We start from the raw sequence: 26226 nt of genomic DNA on the forward strand, positions 1-26226 counted from the left end.
GGTTGGGTCTCACCAGAGCAGAGGGATAGAATCCCTTCCCTCCCTCTGTTCCCACTGCTTTGGATGCAGCCCAGGACAGAGGTGGTTCTCTGGGCTGCGAAGCATACATTGCTGACGTTGCTGGCTCCTGTTGAGCTTCTCATCCACCAACACCCTTAAAGCATTCAAATTTTAGTTGTCTTCCTGTCTTCTTCTGGGGTTTGTGCTGGGCTCTTCCCCGTCATGTCCTCTCTCAAGCTTCTACTTACACCACCAGAAAAAGCTGGTGAGGCAGGAAATGGGAAGCTGGAGCTATCAGCCTTTGGGCAGGACACCGCTAACCCAGGCAGCCTCACAGATGCCAGTGTGGAGTGCACTGCCAGAGATGTTCTGTGCTGGTTCCCTGACCTCAAATACTTCAACATCGTTGGCTAAGGGTAACAAACCCAAAGCCAACTCTTACTCATTTTCTTGCAGGGTCATGCAGTGGATCCTTGCATACAGACCTTGCCCTCAACCTGGTTTGTAGCGGCTGTGCAGACCCTCCAGGAGGATTTAGATACATGGGGAGGCAGCAGCTGCACAGAAAGATCAAGGTGAAGTAGACTGCAACTGTTTTAAGGAATGCAGAAAGCAACCAGAGGCTGCAGAAGGTCTGTGAGGTGTAGCTGATGCATTCCAGCCATCTGCACAGCAGCATGTGGATGGGCAGAGGTCAGCTCCACACGCCGACAAACAGCACTCATGCCAAGAAACAACTGGAGCGGTCTGGAACTAACTCAGAATCCTTGTTAGAGGAATTGGATGAAATCCAGCTGGGAGGACTGCAGGGATCAACTCCAAAGTGACAAGGAAGAAAAGGAAGCAACAGGCAATTGCTGTAATGACACCAAGATTTCCCACTTCACCCTCCTTTTGTTTGTGTTTAACCAAATTTCTCCAATATTAATTTCTGAGTACAAGTTTTACCTAATGGGTGAGAGAAATGGTTTTCTCCAAGCACATTTAGTAAGTTTTCCATAGGTTTACGCCAACAAACATCTCCAAATCCAAACCTGACACATTCATGTACTCTTCCGAATTGACAGATTCAAGTTAATCCTTTTATTCAAGGGCCATTTAATGAATGCAGTTAACATGACAAATATAGGCTCCCCATATTTGTACAACTGCCTCCTAAATCCATATCTATAGTTCAACTTCGTATTCGCTAGGGTATAAACACAATAAGGCATACAAAGGGCTCCCACAACATCGTGTATCTTGTTGCACCTGAGACATCACGTCCATTGTCTGAGAAGGCATTTTTCCTTATGATCAGAAAAGCAAATTTTAACAGGTAAGTCTCCAAGAATACTCTGCATAATGAAACAGCGAGAATGTACTTTGAAGACTTCTCTCTCAACAGAGCTGAGCAGAACTTTTTCATTTATTGTAGATATAAAATATGATTTTATACGAAGCATGGGCGCTCAGTCTGGTTCAAAACATTTGTATGGCACATACAAACGTATATTTAACTTTTATCTTTATTTCAAGAGAAGTAAATTTAATTCCACCTTTTATCAGAAAAATTTGAGATAATCAATGCAGATAATCAATTGCATTTTTGCAATTATTCACTTTGCCTTTCACTCACCTATATGAATGAAGAGTGTTTGGGGCTATTTATATCAGAACAATGACTCATATTTTCTAAATATTCCAGCACTACCATCTCAGATGGATTCATACCAATGGAAACCCCTCCATGGAGTGGAGGGAAAAGCCCCTCTGAATGAAAGTTTGGCTTCAATAACGCTGCCTGAGCAACCAGACACTTCCCTATATACAATTTAGGCAAAGAACATCAGAGATGGAGGAACTGAGGTGTGGAAAAGCTGGGAACCAGTCAGCTCACAGGCAAAAGGGAGAATAGAGAATCAGCAGCTTTTGTTAAGATGTAGGTCCTGCTCTGATTCTCCATAACATCTTTCCATATCCCCAGCAGCACAGTGGAGAAAAGGAGGAGCCTAATCCCACCATAACACTAGGCAATACCAACCAGTGCTTACTTCCAAGGAAGCCATGGTACATTTCCTCAGCTGTACTTCATCCTTCGTCGCACACTTCAGAGAAAGGAGCTTTTATTAAGTGACATTTTCAATTATGACAGTCATCAATCCAGAGAAAGGCCTGTGCTTGCATTCAGCTTTTAAACACATAAACCAGTGATTGGCGAATACCAGTGTTATTATACAAGAAACCAAGTCCCTCAAACCCTCTTTGCTGTTAAAGAGGTTGAGACTGGGAGGGTTCACAGAACACTGAGAATAGGATCAAAAGCAAGTTGAAGTCATACACAAACTGAAGAAATAGGTGCTTTGAAGACTATAACTTTGTCGTCCTCCCTTTACAAGTCTATACTGTGATATGGAGATAAAAGCCAGTGCGGGGGGAGAAGGTCTTCACCCAGTACTTCTTCTAAATTAAGTTCCACATTTCTGGTTTTTTTTTAAAAAAAAGTCATTTATAATTTAATACCTGTTTCTGTGGTGCTGTTAACATTGCACTGAACTGGCATTATCAATTTTTAAAAGGAAATTAAAAAGCAGCTCTGAACTTTGCTTCTGAGATGGAAGCACTGACTCCGAACCAAGGACGATTCCTGTCACTCTTGCTTTGCATCTTTCAAGGCCTGAAGTCTTTCTAAAAGGGGTGGATGGGAGTAATGCCACATTGAAAAGATCCAGTCAGAAACAGGGAATCCTAAGTTATCTTTGTTTAGCTTGATCAAAGCAGAATACAGGTCTTTAGCCTTGCCAAGTTCCTTGGCAAATGCATCTGCTTGAAACTCAAACCGTCGGCTTAATACAGTCAAACAGAATGAGAGGACCTGGGGAGAGAAATATAGCAAAAATTAGTTTAAAATTCAGCCATCTGCAAGTTCTTTATAGTATCAGCAAATGCTACTGTGCCTCCCTTCCCACATCCTACCCATCATGATGGCCGTTGAATGATCTCTTTGAAGTTTATCCAGGCCACACCTGAAACTGGGACTCTTGTCCAACATGGAGCACTCAGGCCTACTCATTAAACTGAGACACCAGAGAGAGCCCAAAAAATCTTCAAAACCTTCCCCCACCCTGCTCCCCTCCCTGAGTCACAATAATATTGTTAGTTAAATAGGATGTAAATAGGACAATACTTCAGCATCTATGTCCCGAAGACAATTTACCTCATTGTAAGGTGAAAAAATGAACTGGAAAATAATCATCAAGCCTATCAGGGTAGGCTGAGTGTCATAGAAACCAAACGCAGTGAAGAGTTCTTTTTGACCAATTAACACAGCAAATAAGAAGAAGCAGAGGAAGGAATTCATCTGGAGAAAGGAAACAACAGTCTCGATTAAGATAAGTTTTTCATCTAAGTCAAAAACATGACCTAGTCATATTGCATAGAAGTATCACTGAAAAAAGCCCAAACAGAATACTTTAGAGCTAATACACAAAGACAAACAGGCAGCTAGCCCTGACCCACTTTCTTTGAACGCATGCAATAAAGAAACACCTACTATTTTCTGTCAGCGAGCTAAGAAAAAAACTAATTTAGGGAAAGAAGATGAAAAGGCAAGAAGACAAGATAAGTGTGGAGGGAGTACAGGATAGAATCCATCTCCTTGGAATTAAGCATTTCGGTTCCAAAAAGTTTAAAAGCAAGCAAGATGTATCTGTGCTGTATCATACTTCCTATTCCTGGAAACAATCTGCTTCCATCTTAGCCATGTGTCCCTGTGTCCAAGCACTGTGTTTGCCTGGTTTTCCAGAGGGAAGAGGCAGGATCATGCCTTACTGAGTTTTCTAGAGAAGGTGATCACTACTGTTTCAATCCAAGTGGCTGTCTGGTCTTTTCAGGGTAACATGGAATGTGCCAGAACACTGTTTGTTATTGAAACACATGCGACAGAAAAAAGAGGAATGGCTGTGACAGCAAACAATGAACAGAAAAAGCAGAAGACACGACAGAAGAATTTGTGAAAATCCCAGGAACTGAAGATAAAATCTACCTATTACAGCAAAATAATAATGTCTAGAAAGTGGATCCTAAGACAAAAGGTACATGCGTTAGAGTGGCAAAAGCATCATAGTAGTTGCTAGTTAGTAGCGATCAACACTGATGTCAGAAGTTGGAAGATATTGCCTTAAAGCAGACAACGAGAAGGACCTCACTGAAGTATTCAGTTGTGTGGATAAGAAAAAGCCAGTGTGGAAACAGAAAGATAAAGACGTAAAGATGTTCTTAAACAGCAGCGCTGCCTGAAAGGCTTGTGAACAGCCTTAGAAAAAGCATTCCTGGAGTGGTGCACACATCTCAAGAAAGACATGATGGAGTTACAGAAGGTGCACAGGAAGACAGCTAAGAGAGACAAAGAAAAGGCAGGGAATTTAGAGTAAAGAAGGGTGAGAAATACCTGGAACAAAGAAAGATCTAAGCACACAGGAGACTGCTGATAGTCATTTTGCAGAAGGCACATAGCAGTGAACTGCGCAGAGAAGAATTTGAAGAAGGAGGTTTGATGGAAGAATTTTTTTTGTACTGTGCAGTGCCCAGAGACACGTGCATGAGTAAACAGAGCATTGGCTCCTTTAATTCCAAGGCAAGGCTGGGCAATCCCTAGAGACTGCCTCAGTGTTCACCCCCATTTGGGCATGCACCAAGAATGGCACAATAGTTATTTACAAGTAATCAGTGCACAAGGTCTGAGTATACAGTGTAAATAAGTCAGAATTCCCCCCCCGTGTCAAATTTCATAATCCTCAGTCATATTCCTTCTCAGTCCTCCAGAGAACAAGACTGACAGAAGCTCTCAGACACAAAGCTTCCTCACAGATAATGATAAATTCAGATAAAGAAATGAAGTCTGGGAGCCAGGACACAGCCAGTCCCATCCCTAGCACAGAGAAGGCCCCGAGATCTATACAAGACAAGGAAGAGCAAGAAAAAAACTTCAGAAGGCTGCTGAGATGAATGCAGGCAGCAGAGCTGCTTTCTTAGATGCTTTCTACCAGCCAGACAGAGCAAGAAGGGGACAGAAAGGTCAGCGCACATTCACTGCAATACAGCAAAGGAAAAAAACCTGAACAACTTTTCATAGAGCATAAGTCTATTGTGTGAACGTATGCTTACAAATTTGGAAGCAGGCATTTGGAAACACCAATAATTACAGAATGCTCTAGGAAACCACCAGTTTCTCATAACTTACCTGGCTGATGATAATATTCTTGACAGTGTGACCTAGTTTCCAGTGACCCAATTCATGACCAAGTACAGCCAGAACTTCTTCATTCTTACATCCTTGTTTCTTGTTCTGAGAAAATACCAAAGCAGAATAGCAGGTACAAGTAAACACAACTAAATAAATGTGATTCTCATTATGACTAGAGCAGGTGAGCTCAAAATCCCCTCCTCTCATCACTCACTTCCGCAGTGTGCCATGCCAAACCATGGATGAAGAGAATTCCACCAGCAGCACGGTTACAGGAAATGGAATCTGGACAGAACAACAATCTGCACAGTGGCCCAACCCTAGGGTGCACAACACAATTCTGTCTTCTCTTATTCGTTCAGGCTCTTCAGAAAGCATTCCATCAGTTTTAAGAATTCTATGTTCTCCTGAAGCCACAAATGCTGTTACAGCAGAGTCTTGTCGTGCAGCTGCACATCAATGGGACAATGCACAAAGGAAGGCCAACATCCTGGGGAGGATGCACATGTGGGATCCGTGTGTGCGCTCACGAGTGCCTCTTGTTACCACACAACTCTCGGATGTAGTAAAAGGCACACGAATGACACACTAAGAGTCAAAAACTTTTCCTTCACAGGGAAGCTCCAGTGTGGCCGTCCCAAAAGAAGGAGAGCTAAAACCCCAAACATGTCCCTTCTTCAAACAATTACATGCGGGGAAACAATGTCTTCCTAAAGCCCCTGTGGATTCCCAGTAGTCTCCTTTACGCTGTCTGCACTATTCACACAGACTCAGAAATTCCAATTAGCAGCTCAGGGATACTTTGGTGTTGAAATAATTTGGTTTTGTGTTTCAGCATCTCACTCGGGACCTTTAAAATACCTTTAAAAAAAACACATGAAAATCTCACCAAGAAGTTAATGTAAATAACAACAAAAAATAAAGATGAACTCACTTTGGGTTTAGGCTTTGTCTCTTCATTCTCACCATCTTCACCTTCTGCTGGCTCTTTGTTCAATGCCGAATAATCTTCCAGGAGGGTGTCGAAGAGCACTATCCGCTTATTCTTAAAGAATCCGTAGAAATAAGCATTGCTATGAGAAGAACGCTTAGAACCTGTTGGGGAAAATTACAGTGAAGACCATGATCTAAATAATCCTATGCACTGAAGACAATGCAATATTACATAGAACAGTTTTTTCCCATGGAATTCTTGAAGTTCACAAATAAACTCAGGCGAATGAGTTTGCAGGGTGAAGCACATTTTAAAATTATGTAAGTAACGATTATCTTGTTTGCTGACTCCAACAGAGAAATCATTTTTTTCATCTGTAACATCTCTAAAAACACTACCAGGCGTGCACATGTCTAACATCCAGAAAAAAAGCAATTTCTATTGCGATTTTTGGTTAGAGCAGAAAGAGCGTTCTACATAGAACATGTACTGCTTTCCTGGCAAAGGACCTGGGATGAGTACATCAATGTGCCAGCAAAGACAATTTGAAACAGGTAAGGATGAAGATGTTGGAAACAGATAAGCAGAAGAAAATGAGAAGAACTACAGATTATCAGGCAGTCCCTCACAATTATTTTTGTTTGGAATAGGCCAATCAGGTAAATCATGGACTGTTTCTACTATCAATATGCTTGGAGACAAGAAACTAATCTCTTTCCATAGAACACAGACTGTTTCAGTTGATAAAAGAACTGTTTAGATCAAAGCAGCTGTTAAAACATGGCCTATTTTTCCCTATGGACAGGAGCTGTTGCAACACGAGGACTGACACGGGTCTCTGTGAGAGATGAGATGGACTGCTCTGGGTTTTACAACAGAAGATACTTCCAGTTGAAGGCATTTGCCTTCAGCTCTCATTATAAAAGTATGAGATACATAAATTCCTTAGGGCATAAAATATCCATTGTCCCATTGCAAGGCAGTCTATTACTATGCAGAACACTCTTTCTACTCTAACCTTCAGCACCAAATGAAGATGGATCAACAAAGGAAGAGGCTGGTCTGAGTACAAAACCTCAGCATCCAGTCTTCTCAGTGACAAAACCTGAACAGCCACAGGCTAGTAATGTTCCCTTTCATCTGGGTATCATTAAAAAACGCCACCCTCCCTTAAGTGTTGGAAGAGAATGAACCTTTGTAATCTGCCCATTGCACATCTTACCAAGAAGTCAGTTTTGGAGTGGAAAGAGCCAAGACAGAATGCAGAAAAACACTGGCAAAAATATGTTCACACATCCAGCCTGCAAGGTCAGAAGGAAATAGGGCTGGCTCAATACTCTTAAGGATGCTAGGAAAGAAAATGGGGGTTTGGCAGCGTCACTCCACCGCAGATCATTGCCTCCAAATGTTGACACGCTGAAGAAGCCAGTGCAGTGGTACTCTACACTGGATGCCAGAGTACTGACAACTGGTTGTCTCATAGGACTTTGACCATGGTTAAAAGCCAGGATACAGCCAGCAATGACTCTGGGAAAAGCTTCCCTGCTTGGCAAGACTCTGCACTGACTCTAAAGCTTGAAAAGCTTCAACTACATTAGGAAAGAGGAGTTTCTTGGGCCACAAGTAGATTTATAATAGCAGGTTCTGGCTGCACTGAAGCAGAGCTTTGAAAGCCACAGCTTCCAGGGTCAGTAAAACCATCACCCTCTCGACAGCAACATTCTACTGTTCCATCTCTTTATGTCATCTCATACTGCTTTCACAATAAAACCCTTCTGATCTTCACAGGTAAGGCACAAGACCAAAACAAAGTTTGGGGAAGCACCTGAAATAAAGTTCAGAAGGGAACAAGATGATTAACAGTGGAAAAGTCAAACAGAAAAGTGCTCCATGAACATGGGAGTGGAGAGGAAAAAACACAGCAGCTGGCATGCTTCATGTTATAGTTCATGACCTAAGAAAAAGAGGAGGAGAAATTCATCACTAGAAAGTGAAAAAATAAGTCTCAAGTTAAAGGTCTTGAGTTGTCCAACCACACCATCAGAAACTGTCCAAGGGAACGTTCTAAGGAAGAGGTGTTTTTGACTTGCGTAACTTTTTCAACTGTTTCTCCAAGGACTTTGAGATAATTAATTGATGTTAAACTGAGACTAGTAACAATAAAACACACTTATCCTAAATGTTTAAAGCTCTAAAACTGGAATCTTGACTGCTGCTTCCATTTCTTACTGTGCTGTGTATTTCCACTCACAGAGCCAAGACAACGCTGCATTAAGGTTCCACCTTCAGTTTCACTTCTCTGACCCCCAAGGCAAAACAAAAAGGAAATGGCACGGGCATTAACAATCAACTGCCCTATTACAGCATCCACGATCAGAGATAAAAATCCACAAATTCAAAACCAGAAAGTCTTTTTATTAACAAAAAATCTCCAGACTCTCACCTTCAACCACGTACACCTTAGTCAGGGGGAAGTCAATGCTCTTTGCCATCGTTTCAATTTGTTGCTTGAGCTCTCCCTCGGGAAGCGGAATGAATTTATCAAACAAAGGTGCAATATAGTCTGCATAGATCGTAACAAGCACCTGCAAACACACACAGGTATTAAAACCAAGACACACAAAGGTGTGGTCAGTTCTAAAGGAGGAGTCTGAATACATACAAAAAGATGGTACAAAATTTCAGAGAAAATACTTGATAAAGCAGAGTCTGTTATGAAGCGTGATCTGTAGCCAGGCTGTCTATGGGCCACCTCGTCCACGAAGACCACTGCTCAGCCTGTTGAGAGTCAGCAGTTCCCAAGCACGGTGGGGTGGGGGTAGGTCAATCTGCACTCTACAGCGCTTGCAGAATCAGGGTGGACATGCTTGTGCTCTGATGGTTCATCACGCTGCAGAAGGCAAACTCACTCACAGAGCTGGGAGCAGGGGTCTTATCAGTGACGGACCATCACTGCCACCTGCTCCACCCACGCTGGAAAGCTCTGTAGCGTTTCATGATGAGCAGCAGAGCCGACTGAACCAGAAGATACTCGTGCTTCTTCAAATTCTAGCTAACTTGCAAAGCCACGGTCTAAAGCAAGCAAGAAATTTCATGTCTTGTATTTTCTGGCCTTTCTCCCAGCTGTATACAGGGCTGAGGAACTGCCTGAGGCTGCTGGTTCACAACAGGTAACAGCCACGTCCCAGAAACCACTACAATGTACCTGCATCTTCAAACTGACAACAGACGCAACCCAGATGAGAAAGCCAGGACTGGAATAACACTGTGATGGGCAGGAAAGCTGAACTCTGATTTTTACTTATTTATTTATTTTAAAGAAAATGATTGGAGAAAAATTTAAATTCTGGTTAATGAAAACACAACAGGACACAAGACACAAATGGACATCTAGTTCAAAGTTGTCTTGACAGGGTTTCTTTTCACTGAAAACAAGAACCGTGACTTCTGAAAGTATTTCCACTGTTGAAAAAGTCCAGTGAAATCTCAAACCAGGGAAACTGATTTTTCCGAAGTCACAGCAAGTGGGGGAAGTGACACAAAACACCACTAGAAAATAAGTTACTTTCATTACCGTAACTGTTAAGCCAGAAGTTTAAACCTCTGTAGCTATTTTGCAGCAAGCGTAGGAGGCGATTTTATCTAACAGAAATCACCTGTTTCAGTTGAGGAAAGCATCTCAGACCATGTAATACCTGTAGACTCATTTTAAGCCCTTATGTCTGACCTTTGGGTAATTCCCTGATGTTAGCAGGCAAAACAAAATGGTAAAAAGGATATGACCCTAACTACAATTAGAGAGTTATGGAAATGTGATTATAATTGGGATTTTTCCCTAAATTGAATGCCAAAGGGTAAATACAACACCTTTCACGGCTATTTTACACATAAAAGACCACTCAAACCCACACCGCTAAGGCCTCAAACCATGACCAACACCCTGTAAAGCTGTAGCAATATTGCAAGACACCTGAAAAGCACCAATTGTGCATGCACTTAACCTTCAGGATAAAAAAAAAAAAGGAGGGATAGGAAAAAAAACAGTGAGCCATTTGGTCTCGAACACAACCTTTCAGTACAGAAATGTGCAGCTCTGACACGCCAGGTTTTATTTTCTAGCTTTTGTTGTGCAAGAGACAGACCTATGCGGAGAGCTCAATTGGAAGGGGCAGAGCAAAAACACTGGGTGGTGATAGAAAAGTGATAGAAAGAAAAATGTGCTCGCTGCCAAGTATGTTCTGGTTCTCACCTTGAAATTCAGGTACTCCTCACCTACATCTCTTCTTTCTACTAAACTTGCTTAGTAAAGATCATAAAATGGACATTCAGAAAGTTTCTCATACAAGATCATACAATATTTGTACAACATCTATTTTGACAAAAAGATGGTAAGAATAGGAGCAGTTAAAGACAGGTATAAATGTGGCTAAGGAAAAAAAATGTCACTTTCTGGGTGCAGATGAGGGTGGGCCATTTCTGAAAATCCTGTGGGTCTTAAAATCCTGAGCCTACCAGTTCTTTTAAAATTTGAGATTAATCCTTCTATGAAGAAAACAAATCTTTAAACCCTTTAAGACTAAAGACTTAAGATACTAACTGGATATCACACGAGGAAGTAATACCTCCCCAATTTTGCTAATAATAAGGCTACACTAGAATGATCTGTAAGCGTGGACTGCTTCACTCTAGCTGGCAGAGCAGCAGCTCAAATGCTGAAAGAAGATTTAAGAGTAAACTGCTGATCAAAGCTTGGAAGAAAGAACTGTTCTTTTTCAGAAGTACTGATCAGTCTCTACAGAAAACTCTCCAAATCAGTTATTCTGATACACTAAACTGACATTTCTGACACCTAACATGATTTTTCAGAACACGTTCAGAGACAAAACCAGGGAACATGCCAGCACAGGGACACCTGGCTTACAGACAACAAAAGAGGAAACACTGTGTAAGCAAGCAAAAAAACATTAAAAAAAAAGCTTGAAAGAACTCAAAGTAGTAATCGTAGGCCAGACTTGCTGCCTAAGTAGGGTACCTCTGCTACTATAGTACTGTCATGGACTTCTTTGGACACACACTGCTGGAAACAGCACTATCCCAGAATAAGTGGCCACACAATTCCACTAATCCACAGAGATTTTATTTCAGTTACATGTTACGCATCAATGAAGCAAAAATACGAGTAAGCAACAAATGCACTTCACATAAAGGGATCTATATCCCATAAAAACAGGTTTATGAAAAGACTTTGCAGTCACAATTTAAAGTGAGTCACAATTCCTTCCATGTTGCCGTGTCTGAGAAAGTCAATGCAGCTATTGGATATAACTGGGAAATCAGGTTTTCCCGCATTAATTGCCGTGGTCTCCCATGTAGCCTTGCTATCACATTTTTTTACCAATTTGGCAAGCCAACGCCTGTCATTTAGAAAGGAAGTTGGCACATTTTAAGTCCAAGAAAGTTGTGATTGATCTGAATTCAGAAGAAAAGGGGACAAGGGAAAAAAATACGAAAAGCAAGATCTACTTAATTCATGAAAGAGGAGCTGAAGAAAGCAATCAATCATGATTGCTTACCCAGATATTCCTAAAAATGTTCTTACCAACGCACTCCAGTGCAACCAGAAAGTGTGAACCTGCCAGGAGAATTAGGGATTGACTGACCCAGATTTATTATTAGGCTAACGTGGCAAGCTTTATTACAGTGTAATGTAATAATTCTTTCATTTGTTAAGGTGTTCTCTAAATCTGAAAATGAACTAATATATATATCAGTACTCCTGTAATTTCTTCCTTGGCCAAGCAATGGTTCATATGCTGAGCAAAGAGACAGCAGAGCACTACACTGAAAGAGGACAAGAAAAATACAGACCTCAGAGCTTATAGTAACAAGAGAAAATATCAAATCCTTTTGATGTACACTAAAAGATCCTTTTAATACAAGCCCTAAAAATGCCAGTTACCAATTCAGTGTACTAAAGCAGCTCTATAAGCAGAGGCAGCACAGGAAAATCACTGCTCTTCTCAATACAAAGCAATGCAGCGGAGAATCAGTGTTTGATAATGTGTAAGAAAAGGCCAAAGGAAATATCTCTGACCAAAGCACATTCTGCCTTGTCTTGTCCCACTGTTGGCAGTTGCCCTTGTGCCCTCACTATATTTAAGAAAGGAAAACCTGTCATCTCATCATTCTGTATTTCCAGTATCTATTCTAAAACTTTTTGAATGTTTATTTTCAATTGATGAAGACACTCTGGTATTAAATAGATAAAATATAAGGTATCACATTAATGTGGAGAATTAATATAAGCTATTATTTCTGAACCAGTACACTGAAAGCAAGACACGCTGTTAAAGTTTGTAGACACTAAAAGTCCCAGGAGATTTAGAAATTTCTCCATTTCTATTCAGTTATGGTTTTAAACCTCAGCACAATGCAAGTAAGCCAGTATTTGGAAAAAACCCAAACATTCTCATACTCACCAAGGAAACAACTAATGTGAAGAGCCAGGCATAGATGAAGAAGTAGTCTCCCCCTATTTTAATAATGTAAAGCAGAAGGGAAGTCACTGGCAACAGAATACACTGAGTCACGACAAACTTCTTGATAGCATCTTTAAAAAAAAATCCCAGCGTCTGTAAAGAAAGGATATCAGTGATATTTTTCAATGTAAATATTGACATGGACAGTAGCTAATGAACTGATCCCTTCAGTGGAGGCACAGACACGAAACAAGATAAATGGCCAAGCAGAAACACCAGTGTGATAAGGAAGTAAGAGTAAGTTAAGAAAAAGTGGAAGAAGCTCATCACTTCCTCTCCTGGGAGCTGTGCCTCTCTATACCTACATGGCCTTCAAGCCCATGCAGATGTCTTTTTCCTCAGTAAGATCTGACCCAAACCCTTATGTTTTATTGCACATATGTATTTTGTTAAAGGACTAAAGAAAAATTTAAGTTTACCTGTCCTTTAATTCCTTTACCAATCTATATCCTAGACATTGTGGGATTTTTAAGACTAGGAAAACCTTAAAGAAACACAGCCAGCATAAAATATTTTGTCTTTGAACAGTTGCTTCCATTCATCTTAACCTCCAGTCACCAGTAAGCTGACTGTCGTTACTGGAAATATATAGAAGTCCTATTAAAAGGTTTATAGATATATGTTGGGCATCTCACCTCAAGCTCCCACTGACAGTTACTACTCAAGTATCAGTCTCAGGTTGTAAAATTAGCACAACTTTAATAGAAACAATAGAAATTTCAAGGACGTCTACCTGAATGAATCTGATCTAGTGACTCTGCTATGTGATTAGACACCCAACTGGCTCCTTCAGGAATTGTTACTTCAGTACTTACAGCTATCTGCAAGGCACAGAAGTGAGTTATTATGTAAAGATTCTCCCCAGCAAGCTGTATTAAAGAGCCCATACTATGTTAAAGATACGGAACTCGTCTGGGAAAAAAAAACCAAAAAGACTTGTGAAACAGATTTAAATAAAAAATAAAGATTTGGGGAAGGAATTTGGATGGAGGCCTCAGACCTCCATGACCATCAGAAACAAATCAAGCACATTATTTTAGACTATTCTTTATTCTGGTCACACAGTGGGTGCTCTGGTCACACGTTCCTGCTATGAGACCATTGGTATCAGCAGTAACGCAGTTGTGCAGATACCTGCCCACACAAATGGAATGCTCCAGAGGACACCATTCCTTGCCTTTCATATTCCCAGGGAGTGTGGACTACCTCTTCCAGCAAAACAGCTCTGTAACTAGAGCAGCCAGACTTGTGGCTCTCATTCAGACCAAGCAGTGCTTCTCTCTTGAAAATGGCATGGAGAAACAGGAAAAACTCTGTGCGCCATCCTGGACAAAGGAAACAGTGTTCCTGTTTGATCAAGACCTTAAACCGGTACAAGCCATAAAATACACAACAGTGTGTTCCTCCTTTATTACTTCCTCAGCTCAGGCCTGTTGTTACATAGCTTTTTCATTTTTTAGCTTAGTAAACAGCTGAAGACAGTCACGTTCTCTAACCTAGAAGAACTCTGAACAGAAGAGTGCTGCCAGTGCTGTTTCCTCTAGGCTTTCTGCAACACAGCAACTACAACCCATTTTGCTCAAGTTTTTATTTCAGTTATTCTTTTACTTCCAGCTCCACAATCGAGGAGGAGGAGAGATACAAAACTGCATGGTGTCTTTCATGCTTGCCTGCTTTCTAACACAGATGGGACTTCAGGAGAAATCCTCATTTTCAGCAAGCCACTCCCATGGAAGAAGGAGTTGATCTGAAGATCACTTGAGACTCACTACTAGAAATTCCGGAGTCTGGGCTGGTACTACGAGTCAATTCAGCTCATTCACTGAATGATCTACCCCACCAGTCTGAAATGAAAGACTGAGATTTGGTTGTGCTTGTGAGAGATTTGGTACCTGGACTCAGCCTTCAATTCTTGGCACGAGGACCAGTACAGTGAAAAAACCCTTGCAAAAGCCATCATGCAGGTAGCTCGGTCAAGCACTTTACAAGACCCACAGACATCAAGGCAAAGCTTCCTTTTCGGATTTGATCAAGCACAGTGCTTGCACTGACAACAGCAATGCACCCAGAGAGCTCAACTCCAAGAAGAAAATGTTTGGAGGATACACCCAGAATCCTCCTTACCCTCCATAAAGCACACAAAGATGATACATGTGTTCTACAAGCTCTCAAGACCAGTTTTAAATTAGTCCAAGCTGCTAAGTTTTTTCTGCTCAGAGGCAGGGCCTGATCAAATCAAGCTCTCCATCCATCAGTTAGTCTGCCAGTTTGCTCTAACTCTTGTGCTTTACAAGTCCCAGTACGGACAACCTTTGGACTTCTGTCCTGAACATAAAGATTTGGCACCAAGACGGAACTTAGTCCTCACTAAGGTAAGAGAGACAACCAAGGTTCAGACCTGATGTGCCTGTTCAGGACTGACCAAACAAAAAAAATAACACATCCATTAAGTATTTCCTTGAAGAAAAGATTGCTTGACTCATGCTCTGGAAACATGGGAGCATTCCTTCCACCCTGATAGGAAAAGGATGTTTGCAGTTAGTCTGCTCCCCGTAGGCACCAAACAAGCCTTGCAGTTACTGGGATAAAATACAGATGTCAAGGCAGAACTGTGCAGGGAGTATTTTCATAGTGGGGCTTTCCCAAAAAGAAAACAGTCTGCCAGTATTTGATGTGAAAATAATATAGGATATGTCAGAATCTACGCACTTCTGTTTTAAAGATGACTGAGAGAGGGTGCAAACTGGATCGTTGCGTTCAGGATTTTTTTCCTCACTTATTTTATCTTACTTGTTTTATAAAAAAAGAAAATCAATGTATCCATTTACCAGAAATATAACTGGAAGATGAAACTGGCAAACAGCAGAAAATCTCTACCCTCATCAAAACGAGCCAAACAGCTTTATCTCACATTTGTACCCACCCAAATGTCATTCTATTGTAAAAAAAGCCCTTAGTTGACCTGAAACAGAAAGTACTGTAGCCAATACTACCCAGCAGAAAACTGGGTTTTATGCTCTGGCATGAAATGACTATGATGTGTCCCAGATTGAGGTTCCTCTCCCAAAAGAAAAATCTGATATCATGAGAAACTGTTACTGAAACAGGTTAAACTAGGTTAGTGAGAGAAATTAAGAATGCCAGAGCTGATATTAGGTGCAGACCTGACAGAAGTACAAATGAAGAGCTGAATTCTCTAATTTAGCAAAGGCTGATACAAGAAATCAATAAGCAAAACACAATGAAGAGGAAAGTAACTGTGTTGTTTCACCTGTTCAGTGTCCATAAACAAGAACTGCCCCTTGCAGTCTTCTCAGTAAGGGCAAAGAACAGTCCATCCAAAACCAAACTCCTGAAGTACAAAATATTCCTGGCTCTACTGCTCAAACATACATTTCTCTTTGTTCAAAAGCATGGGCTCATGCAGAGACATTCCAGTGCGGCACAGGGACTTCTGCAGGAGTCACAAACTGTCACTGCTCTTATTTTAATGCAGCGCAAGTAGAAATGTTCCTAAACCTAATGATCTTCAGCACAGATATGGATGTACCAGTCCACCCAACCAACCAAAGCTACTGAAGGTGTTAGCTCAGTACCACTGCCATTTACAGTACCTGTTGATTGAAACCATGCTTCTCTTCTATGACAAACGTGTTATACAAACTCCATGGGAGGCCAGTCACTGCACTGAAGAGGGTTGCCAGCAGCAGGAATATCAATGACTGAACAATCTGAAAATAAAAATATAAATCTGATCTTTACTGATCTGTACTTACATTACTCGAGGTGTTAAAAACGGATTTTACGTCAGTGGTTTAACTGAAACCGGTTAAAAGATGAAGCTAGACAAATTCAAAGACAGAATGTGGTTGTGACAATCAGATTACTGAACCCTGAAACAGCTTACATCAATGAAATAGATCTAAATAACAACTAAGGATTCGGGACAAGAATTTGGATAGATGCCTCATCCACAGCACAAAGATAACACGAGCAGTAGCCTCAAATTTCTTACCCTTTTACTGTGCAGGAAGATTACATCTAGGATTAGTATAAAGACACATCTAGGATTAGTATAAAGACACATCTAGGATTAGTATAAAGACACCACCAAAACAAAAAGTCCCCAAAACCCCAGTGCACCACCTTGTTTGACTCAAACAGCTTTAAGAATTGTATGATTTTAACATACAAGGATATTCTAATTATTAAGCTAACTGCAAATTCACATACTCTTACCAGGTCTCAGACTCACTCAGTCACTGCATTCACCAGAAATTGTTACTTCTACGATGTCGTACCTGTAGCTGAATCCCACTTCAAGTAAATGGCAAGCTTAAAATTAGAAATTATTAAAATAGTATAATTCACAGAGCAAAAGTTTCCGCTAAAATTTAAAGGCTGCTTACCTCATATTCTGGTCCAAACCCAGCACGACCACAGATCCGCCCAGACAGATTCCAGAGAAAAGGAATTCCTCCACAGAGGAGAATCATCTTGAAAACAAAACCACAGAGGCACTATCAAACAAACTGTCACTTTATTCAACTGAAATTTCAGCACAATGAGAACCTTTTAAGGGTAAATGAGAACAGTTTTATAACTGGACTCTTTGACTCCTTCTGACCTGAACAGTGCATAAAGAAAGCCTGGAATACTTGGCAAAGGTTCACTTTTCCTTTACAGAAGGGCAGATCAGGCCAAGCTTCCCCTGTCCTGGGAAATATGAGCATCTTTCCAAGCCTTCCTGCAGACTTTGCTGCTCTGATGGCTTGGACATAAGGTATATTTTCCAGAGACCTTCAAACTTGTATCCCTGCGGCTGCGTAAAGCACCATTGCTAGGAAAGGGGTGCAAGATGCAGCATCCTGACCGTACTCCCTGCCAAGAGACAGGCAGTAATTTCACTCTCAGTATTATTGCTGCTTCAGCCATTTTAAGAAAGTTTCACACTCTCCCCCTTCACCTGCCTCACAACGCCTCCTGCAGTACCAGAGTGGGGAGCAGACAACTCAGGACACACCACCATCAAAGTAATGCCCAGAGCAGAGCTCCTGAAGCCGGGGCAGAGCTGAGGCCCCTGGCAGGGGGTGGTGGTGTTTGCTGAACAGCTTGACTTCCAAATATTTCACATTTACTTTCTTAGCAATTAATGCATCACTACATATATAAGAAAAATCAGTTTTCACGTAGGCAGATTTCCAATATGGACAATACCAGGTTTTTATCTACTTATTTGGTTTTAAAGGACTTTATCTCATAACCCAACTATTAGGGTGAATTTTGAGTGTCAGCAGGAGATGGAAAGGACCAAAGCAAGCTCATTTTTTCCTTTGCAGGCTGCCTGTAAGTTCCAGAGCTGGAAATCCCAGAAGTACTAAGCCCTGAACAAAGACAGCTATTAGCATGATGTTGATATTACTTATTAGCTAACAAGAAATCCACATAATTAATGGCTGAAATAAATTAATGCATATGAATAATTCAAATACAGCATCTCCCCTTCAACTAACTTGCTAGGTTAATGAACCATACTTCTAAAAGGAAAGTGTTGGAAAACTGTCATCCAATTTCATCAACATTGGCCATGACAGTCTCTTTCAGGTTCAGGCTGTTCCTAAAGCCAATAAAGGATGCAGTTAAGCTCTAAGGAAGCAGTGAAATCAGACAGTACAGGCCACCCCGCTGCAGCTCTGCTGGAATCCGATAATCCCAGGACAGATTCTGAGAAACAAAAAGATACAGCTCAACATCACAGAAAGGAGCAGTAACTCATCATCACATACATGAAGAGAAGAAACTGCACACACCCAACACATCAGTGATACCAGCTTGATCGTAAAATAGAATCAAAGAACCATTTTGGATCCAAGCCGGGATGCTGTTGGCCTTCTTGGCAACGGTGCTGGCTCACATTCAACCACTGTTGACTAGCATCCCCAGGTTCTTTTCTGCCAGACAGCTTTCCAGTTGCTCTTCCCCAAGCCTGGAGCACTGCATGGGGTTCTTGTGACCCAAGTGCAAACCCTGCATCTGTCCTTGTTGAATATTGTACAATTCCCCTCGGGAATGAGGCATGCACAAAGAAGCTGTGTGAAATCTAATGAGCAATGATAACCTTAGCTACAACCACAGCACTGCTGCAGCATTCAGATCAATGGAATTTTCCCTATAATGAAATATGTTGTGGCCATGACAGCATACGGGTATGCATGAAAATTTTTGTACATGACATCTTTGTTTTTATTAGGTTGATCACAGTAAGTGGAACAAGCAGGCAGATTTTTTTGGGGAACACAAACTTTTCTTCGAGTCTGAAGTGAAGACAGCAGTCTCCAGTATAATTGAGAACAAGTTCTCAAAACCCAAGAAGATGTGTATCAAGTCTGGAGGTGTTCACAGCAGCCGGCAGAAGATGATCAGAGTGATCTGGATACTCAAGTGCCTCTGCCACGCTCATGGTACACAGCTGGAAGTTCTCAATGTTTCACAAGCTGTTATTACAAAAAACAATCAGCCTAGTTCTCTATCCCTACCATTTGGACTACTCCGAAGGTAATAACTACTTTATCACTCAATGCATTCCAGCTGCTAATTAATTCAGCTCTGAACTTTATGCCAAACTTGTATTCTCTTTTCAGCATACAGCAGACATTACTGACCAGAAGCAGCTCTATAGGCCTCCAAGACTGTCTGCTTTTCTTAGATCAGTGAGCGTAGCTGGGAAAGTGCTATTACCTAGATTTATTACTGATCTTTAAAACATACCCAAAAAGGTACCATAAGGGTGATTTCCAATTCTCAGTTTTCCAAGAAAACCTCTTGTCCTAAGATGACAATGGACTGGGGGTGCAATTTCCATTCAAGTGTAATTTTCCCTCTGCAGGAACTAAATAAATGGGGAAACCTGAGGGTGTGCTTTCCTAGGGAGAAGGAAAGACAAGGAACACAATTTTAAAGGACAGGAATCTAAACACAAGGGCAGCAGTCAGGACTTGCTGTGGAAATCGTCCAGAGCTCACAGCTGGCTATGATACCCTTCCCTTACATCATTCCAAATGGGACCAGAGTGATCAAAACCAAACACCAATTTTGTGAATTTAACAAAAAATTCATTAAGAAAACTCTACAAACGGCAGCCTTTCAAAAGTGCACAGCAATGCTGCAAAGAACAAAGTGCCTCGCCAATGCCTAGAACTAAGAGAAGCCACGTAAAGTGATGTGCAGAACCAGATGAAGAAATCCTGCTGGAGGGCGACTGGGTACCAGGGCCACTATTAATGGAGACACAATGAAGCAATGAGATGCATAAGCCACCAGACTGGCAAGCGTTACCTTGCTTCCACAAAGCTCTGCAACCTCTGCAGCAAATCTGCAAATGCAGGCAAAATTTGGACACTGAAGAGCCTGGAGGCCCATTAGCAACCATCCTGGGACATCTCACTCCCAATCCCAAACTTAAGAAACGTAAGAAGTTCAGGGATACAGAATCCAAAGACCACAACCCATCAAGCCCAAGCAGGAACACGTAACACTTCCTGCACCTCGATCGGGGTAATCCCAATTTTCAGTATACCATGGGGGATGATGTGATGGAGAACTACCTGCAGAGAAGAACTTGGAGGTGCTGGGAAGCTCGACATAAGCCGGCAATGTGCGCTCGCAGCCCAGGCGGCCAACCGTATCCTGGGCTGCATCCAAAGCAGCGTGGGCAGCAGGGCGAGGGAGGTGATTCTGCCCCTCTATTCCTCTCGTGTGAGACCTCATCTGGAATACTGTGTCCAGTTCTGGAATCCTCAACGTAAGAAGGAGATGGAGCTGTTGAATGGGTCCAGAGGAGGACTACAAAGATGATCCAAGGGCTGGAGCACCTTCCCTAAGAGGACAGGCTGAGAGAGTTGGGGTTGTTCAGCCTGGAGAAGAGAAGGCTCAGAGGAGAGCTTATAGCAACCTTCCAGTACCTGAAGGGGCTACAGAAAAGCTGGAGAGGAACTATTCACAAAGGCTTGTGGGGATAGGACCAGAGGGAATGGTTACAAACTGGAGAGGGGCAGGTTTAGAGTAGACATTAGGAAGAATTTCTTCACCATGAGAGTGGTGAGGCCCTGGCCCAGGTTGCCCAGGGAAGTTGTGGCTGCCCCATCCCTGGAGGTGTTCAAGGCCAGGTTGTATGGGGCCTTGGGCAGCCTGATCCAGTGGGATGTCCCTGCCCGTGGCAGCAGGGTTGGAGCTAGATGACCTTTAAGGTCCCTTCCAACACTAACTATTCTACGATTCTATGATTCTAACTCTTGTTCAGAAGCTGCAAACAACTCCTGATACAAGTAGAAGACAGGCACGCTCCTCAGCTGACTGCAGAGACCTGCTGATTCAGGTCAGCACTCAATTAATCAGCCAGGAGCTTTAATGCACATATTCCATGTTTTTTTTCACCTTGGCTTTTGTTGATCAGTGTCACTGTAACACAACTGTTTCCTAGCTGTTTATCACCATCATAGATGAAACTGTGGAACAATACATAAGCAAAGATGCTTAACTCAGTAACTGGTTTTGACTCCTGCAGAGAAAGCACCAGCAGTCTCATGTTTGTGGCTCCACTGTGGAAGGCGGCTGGATGCACTCATTTCCATAACAGAAACATCAGCTGCAAATTCATTGTGGACCTGTCATTACAGTAATAAGAACTGAACAGATAAAGGTCATGAGAGAAAGCAAAGGCTGTGCTTTTCCTACACAGGCACAATCACAGAATAGTTTGATTCAGAAAGAGCCTTTAAAGATCATCCAGTCATCCTCCTTTGGTTTGAAACCACTGCCCCTTGACCTGTTATTATAGGCCTTGGTAAACTGTCCGCATCCACCTATTCTTTAAGCTCTCTATTTTAATAATGAAAATATACATTTTTTTCATTATTAAAAAAAAAAGAAAAGGGAAGCTGTTTTGGCTAAAGCTCTTGAAATCAAGATAAAGCTTCAGAACACCTTTGCCTTGTTGCACTTGATAGGTGGTATCATTGCACCCTGTCTGCTAAAACACTGCTGGAGGATGGCTTTATTTTTCAGATGAAGTACTGTCTCTAAAGTTGATCAAAAACACAGAAGCTTTTCAAATTCACACAAAGACTCCCCGAAGTTGTACTCAGCATCCCAAAAAGCCCAACTACACGAATGCAACAGCCATATTGACACAAGTATAACAACGCTGTTACAAGTTCATAAAAAATGAAACAAGATACAGATTAGGCTGCACAAGAGGGACCAGGAAACGCAAAAGTGAAGAGGGACTGCAGTACAGTTATGCAGTTACATGACTTACATTAGTTCACAATACTATTTTCATTATCTTTTATAACTGACCTTTTTGCTTCTGCAAGTTCATTGTGCATATCATACTCAAATGATATTTTAGAACACCAGGCATTTCAGGGTTCCTTTTTGACCCAGTTGTGCTACTGAGGAGCAGTGTATTTCAGCAATAAGTCAGAAAAGGTTTCTCTTAAAAACTGTTTATATATCACACATGTAACTCAATGGCTCTGTTTCTTCATACATCCCAACATTACTTGCCCAGTGCAACTGTTCTTACACTTCAGAAGTGCCTATTGGCACTCTTCCTCTTCTCACAGGCTTTTCTTCCTACCTTCTACTGCAATTTTACACAAAAATAGAATTAATTGCATTCTTCCAAACACAGAAAAAGGTCTGTATTTGTAACAACTTAAAATAATTTTGATGTTGCTTAATTATGTGGCAGTGGAAATCACAATCGGTCAGCTGTGCCACTGAAGCACAGTAATACAATATACGTTGTAAGACTTTGCACTGCAGAGAAATTATGTGCTGAGTAATTATTCCTTTTTATATAGCAAACACAGCCAAAACCAAGAAAATCAGAATCCTAGGCCTTCCAAATTTTGGTATTTGATGTAAGATGCTAGCATGCCTACAGTGCATCTGCACAGCATGACTACAAATCAAAGTACTGCACAGTTTAAATAAATGGAAAGTTTCACGTGAGTGCCAGAGCAGGTACTTACAGTGCCCTCCACTTCCGAATACAGGCCTGACCAGAAGCTGAAAGTACTTTTGTCCAGTTGATATAGACGAGATTTCTCAAATGTTTCTGAATCCATGATCTGTCCTAATTCCTGTGGTACATGTGTTGTTGTTCTATACACCCGCCTCTGAAAAATTGAAAAATAAATTTACAGACAATATTTTTAAGGAGATAAATAAGATTTAAAAGTAACACATACCATGATCCCCTGGACCACTACAGAAAGTTTTAACAAAAAGACTCCCAAAAATTTCTAAATTCCTATTTTCCATCAAGGTGTAAATATAAAAGTGAAGCATTATTATTGGTTATAATCACAGACTGGTTTGAGCTGGAAGGGACCTTGAAGATCATCCAGTTCCAACCCCTCTGCCATGGGCAGGGACACCTCCCACTGGATCAGCTGCCCAAGGCCCATCCAACCTGGCCTGGAACACCTCCAGGGATGGGGCAGACACAGCTTCCCTGGGCAACCTGGGCCACGGCCTCCCCACCCTCACTGTGAAGAATTTCCTCCTTATGCCTAGTCTAAATTTTCCCTTCTCCAATTTAAAGCCATTCCCCCTCGTCCTATCCCTCCATGACTTTGTAATCAGAAACCGAGTCGCCTACTTTTTAATTTATTTCCCATCCAGCTGCCATATAAAGATCACACAAGAGTTATTTCTTCCCAGGATGTGACCCGCAGCACCGCAGTAACGATGGGGCAGAGTCAGGACCCAAACACTAGATCCTTCCCCGCAGAGCCCAGATCCGTGACTTCGCCTACATGGGGTGGCTTCACTTTTGGTAACAACTCGCCACGTGAGCATTTTTAAAGACAAAAATCATAGAATCATAGAATCACCAGGTTGGAAAGGACCCACGGGATCATGGAGTCCAACCATTCCTATAACATGGCCCTTAAACCATGTCCCTCAGCACTTCATCCACCCGTTCCTTAAACACCTCCAGGGAAGGCGACTCGACCCCCTCCCTGGGCAGCTGTTCCAGTGCCCGAGGACTCTTTCTGTGAAGAATTTTTTTCTGATATCCAACCTGAACCTCCCCTGGCGGAGCTTCAGGCCATTCCCTCTTGTCCTCTCCCCTGTCACTTGGGAGAAGAGCCCAGCTCCCTCCTCTCCACAACCTCCTTTCAGGTAGTTGTAGAGAGCAATAAGGTCTCCCCTCAGCCTCCTCTTCTCCAGGCTAAACAACCCCAGCTCTCTCAGCCGCTCCTCGTAAGACTTGTTCTCCAGCCCCCTCACCAGCTTCGTTGCTCTTCTCTGGACACACTCCAGAGCCTCAACATCCTTCTTGTGGTGAGGGGACCAGAACTCAACACAGGATTCAAGGTGTGGTCTCACCAGTGCCGAGTACAGAGGGAGCATAACCTCCCTGGACCTGCTGGTGACCCCATTTCTGATCCAAGCCAAGATTCCATTGGCCTTCTTGGCCACCTGGGCACACTGCTGGCTCATGTTCAGCCACTGTCAACCATTACCCCCAGGTCCTTCTCCTCCATGCAGCTCTCCAGCCACTCTTCCCCCAGTCTGTAGCACTGCACAGGGTTGTTGTGCCCCAAGTGCAGGACCCGGCATTTGGCCTTGTTGAACCTCATGCCATTGGCCTCGGCCCAGCGGTCCAGCCTGTTCAGATCCCTTTGCAGAGCCTCCCTACCCTCCAGCAGATCCACACTTCCACCCAGCTTAGTGTCATCCGCAAACTTGCTGAGGGTGCACTCAATGCCTTCATCCAGGTCATTGATAGAGACATTGAACAGGACTGGACCCAGCACCGAGCCCTGAGGAACCCCACTTGTGACCGACCTCCAGCTGGAGTGAACTCCATTGACCACCACTCTCTGGGCCATCCAACCAGTTTTCAACCCAGGTCCTTATTCCATCCATCGCCATAACTCATTTCAGTATATCTATCCCTTCTCGAAGAACGAGTTCCTACCCTTCATCACTTCAAAACGCACTGTCGCTCCCGCCGCAGCGCGGAGCCCCCGCTCGGTGCGGGCGGAGCAGCGCCCCGGTTCCGCCAGGCTCCCCGAGGCCTGAGTGGCGACGGCGGCGGGAGCAGAGCGGGGAGAGCAGAGGGTGTGCAAGAAGAAATTCCTATTACAAAAAATGAAACAACTTTTGATTTAAGCCCAAGTTCAGTTTCGCCTAAGTAACTGTTTGAAAGTCGGACAGAATGACCCCCCCGAGAATATGTTTTCTTTAAAAAGGTATTTTCCAGATACAGTTCATTCTTTGAAGGTGAGAACGTCTCGCGTGAGGCACGATCGGTACCGAGCAGAGGTGTCTCCTCCGTGCAGCGCTCCCGTCTCTGAGGGAAGGCCAGGCAGAGCTAGGGCCAAAGCTCCAAACCAGAAAGAGTTTCTACTGTTTCGAAGTTTCTTAACAAACATTAAAATCAGACCTCGGACAATAACGGCACATGCATACGATTTCTGGGAAAACTGATCCAAAGGTATGGAAGAGGTATGGAATATTTCCTGCCCGCAGCGCTCGTCTGGCGGCGCGCGGCTGATGGCGGTGGCCGCCGGCGCTGCCCAGGCCCTGACAAAGGACGCTCCGCTTTCTGAACCTCCAAACCGAGTCTCAGAGCCCGATGTGCCGGTACGACCGGGGTCAGCGGCAGGGGCTGAGGCTCAGGCCGGAGCCCGGCCCGCACGGCCCTCCTTCCCCCCCGCTCCCGGTTCTCCCCGCGCTCCCGCCCCGCCGCGCCGACTCCAGGGGTCCCTCTGGCAGCGCCGAGCGGCACCGGGCCGAGCTTCTCCCTCTCCCCCCGCCCCGGCCCCCGCAGCACCCGCCGACCTGCCGGTGCGCCAGGAAGGCCTCCCAGAGGTACACGGCCCAGGAGAAGAGCAGCACGGCGCAGAAGATGCGCCGCTCCGCCGGCAGCTCTGCCCACAGCTCTCCCGACAGCGCCATCGCAGCGCGCCGCCACCGCGCATCCGCCCCGCCCGAGGCCGGGGACAGCGCGAGGCCGGGGGGTGGGCGGGGCCGCAGAGCGCGACGCCGAGGAGGGGGAGGGGCCGCAGAGAACGAGGCCGGGGAGTGGGCGGGGCCGAAGAGCACGAGGCCGAGGAGGGGGCGGGGCCGTAGAACGCGAAGCCGAGGAGGCGGCGGGGCCGCAGAGCGCAAGGCCGAGGAGGGGGCGGGGCCGCAGAGCGCAAGGCCGAGGAGGGGGCGGGGCCGCAGAACGCGAGGCCGAGGAGTGGGCGGGGCCGCAGAGCGCGAGACCAAGGGGTGGGCGGGGCCGCAGTGAACGAGGCCGGGGAGTGGGCGGGGTCTCCCCAGTACAAGAGACACGGAGCTACTCGGCCGAGTCCATGAAGACGACAAAGGGGGTGGAGCCCCTTTCGTCCGTGGAAAGGCTGACAGAGCGCAGGGGTTCAGCCTGGAGTAGGGCTTAAGGGGCCCTCACCAAAGCGTGTAAATGCGTAACGTGAGAGAACGAGGACGAAGGAGCCAGGCCT

At 43.6% G+C, this 26226-nt stretch overlaps 1 protein-coding gene across 1 annotated transcript; it reads right to left on the reverse strand.

The window, feature by feature from the left end:
- Positions 1–1067: 1067 nt before the first annotated feature.
- On the reverse strand, positions 1068–25746 carry ZMPSTE24 (zinc metallopeptidase STE24). Its single transcript, XM_054086452.1, has 10 exons — positions 25562–25746; positions 22735–22881; positions 17107–17193; positions 16312–16428; positions 12638–12790; positions 8602–8743; positions 6159–6319; positions 5222–5326; positions 3197–3340; positions 1068–2854 (listed from the first exon to the last, which is right to left on the reverse strand). The coding sequence occupies exons 1-10, from the start codon at positions 25676–25678 to the stop codon at positions 2630–2632; spliced, it is 1398 nt and encodes a 465-aa protein (XP_053942427.1). The 5' UTR covers positions 25679–25746; the 3' UTR covers positions 1068–2629.
- Positions 25747–26226: the final 480 nt, after the last annotated feature.

Source organism: Cuculus canorus, chromosome 22 (genome assembly GCF_017976375.1).
Source record: "Cuculus canorus isolate bCucCan1 chromosome 22, bCucCan1.pri, whole genome shotgun sequence".
Taxonomy (NCBI): domain Eukaryota; kingdom Metazoa; phylum Chordata; class Aves; order Cuculiformes; family Cuculidae; genus Cuculus; species Cuculus canorus.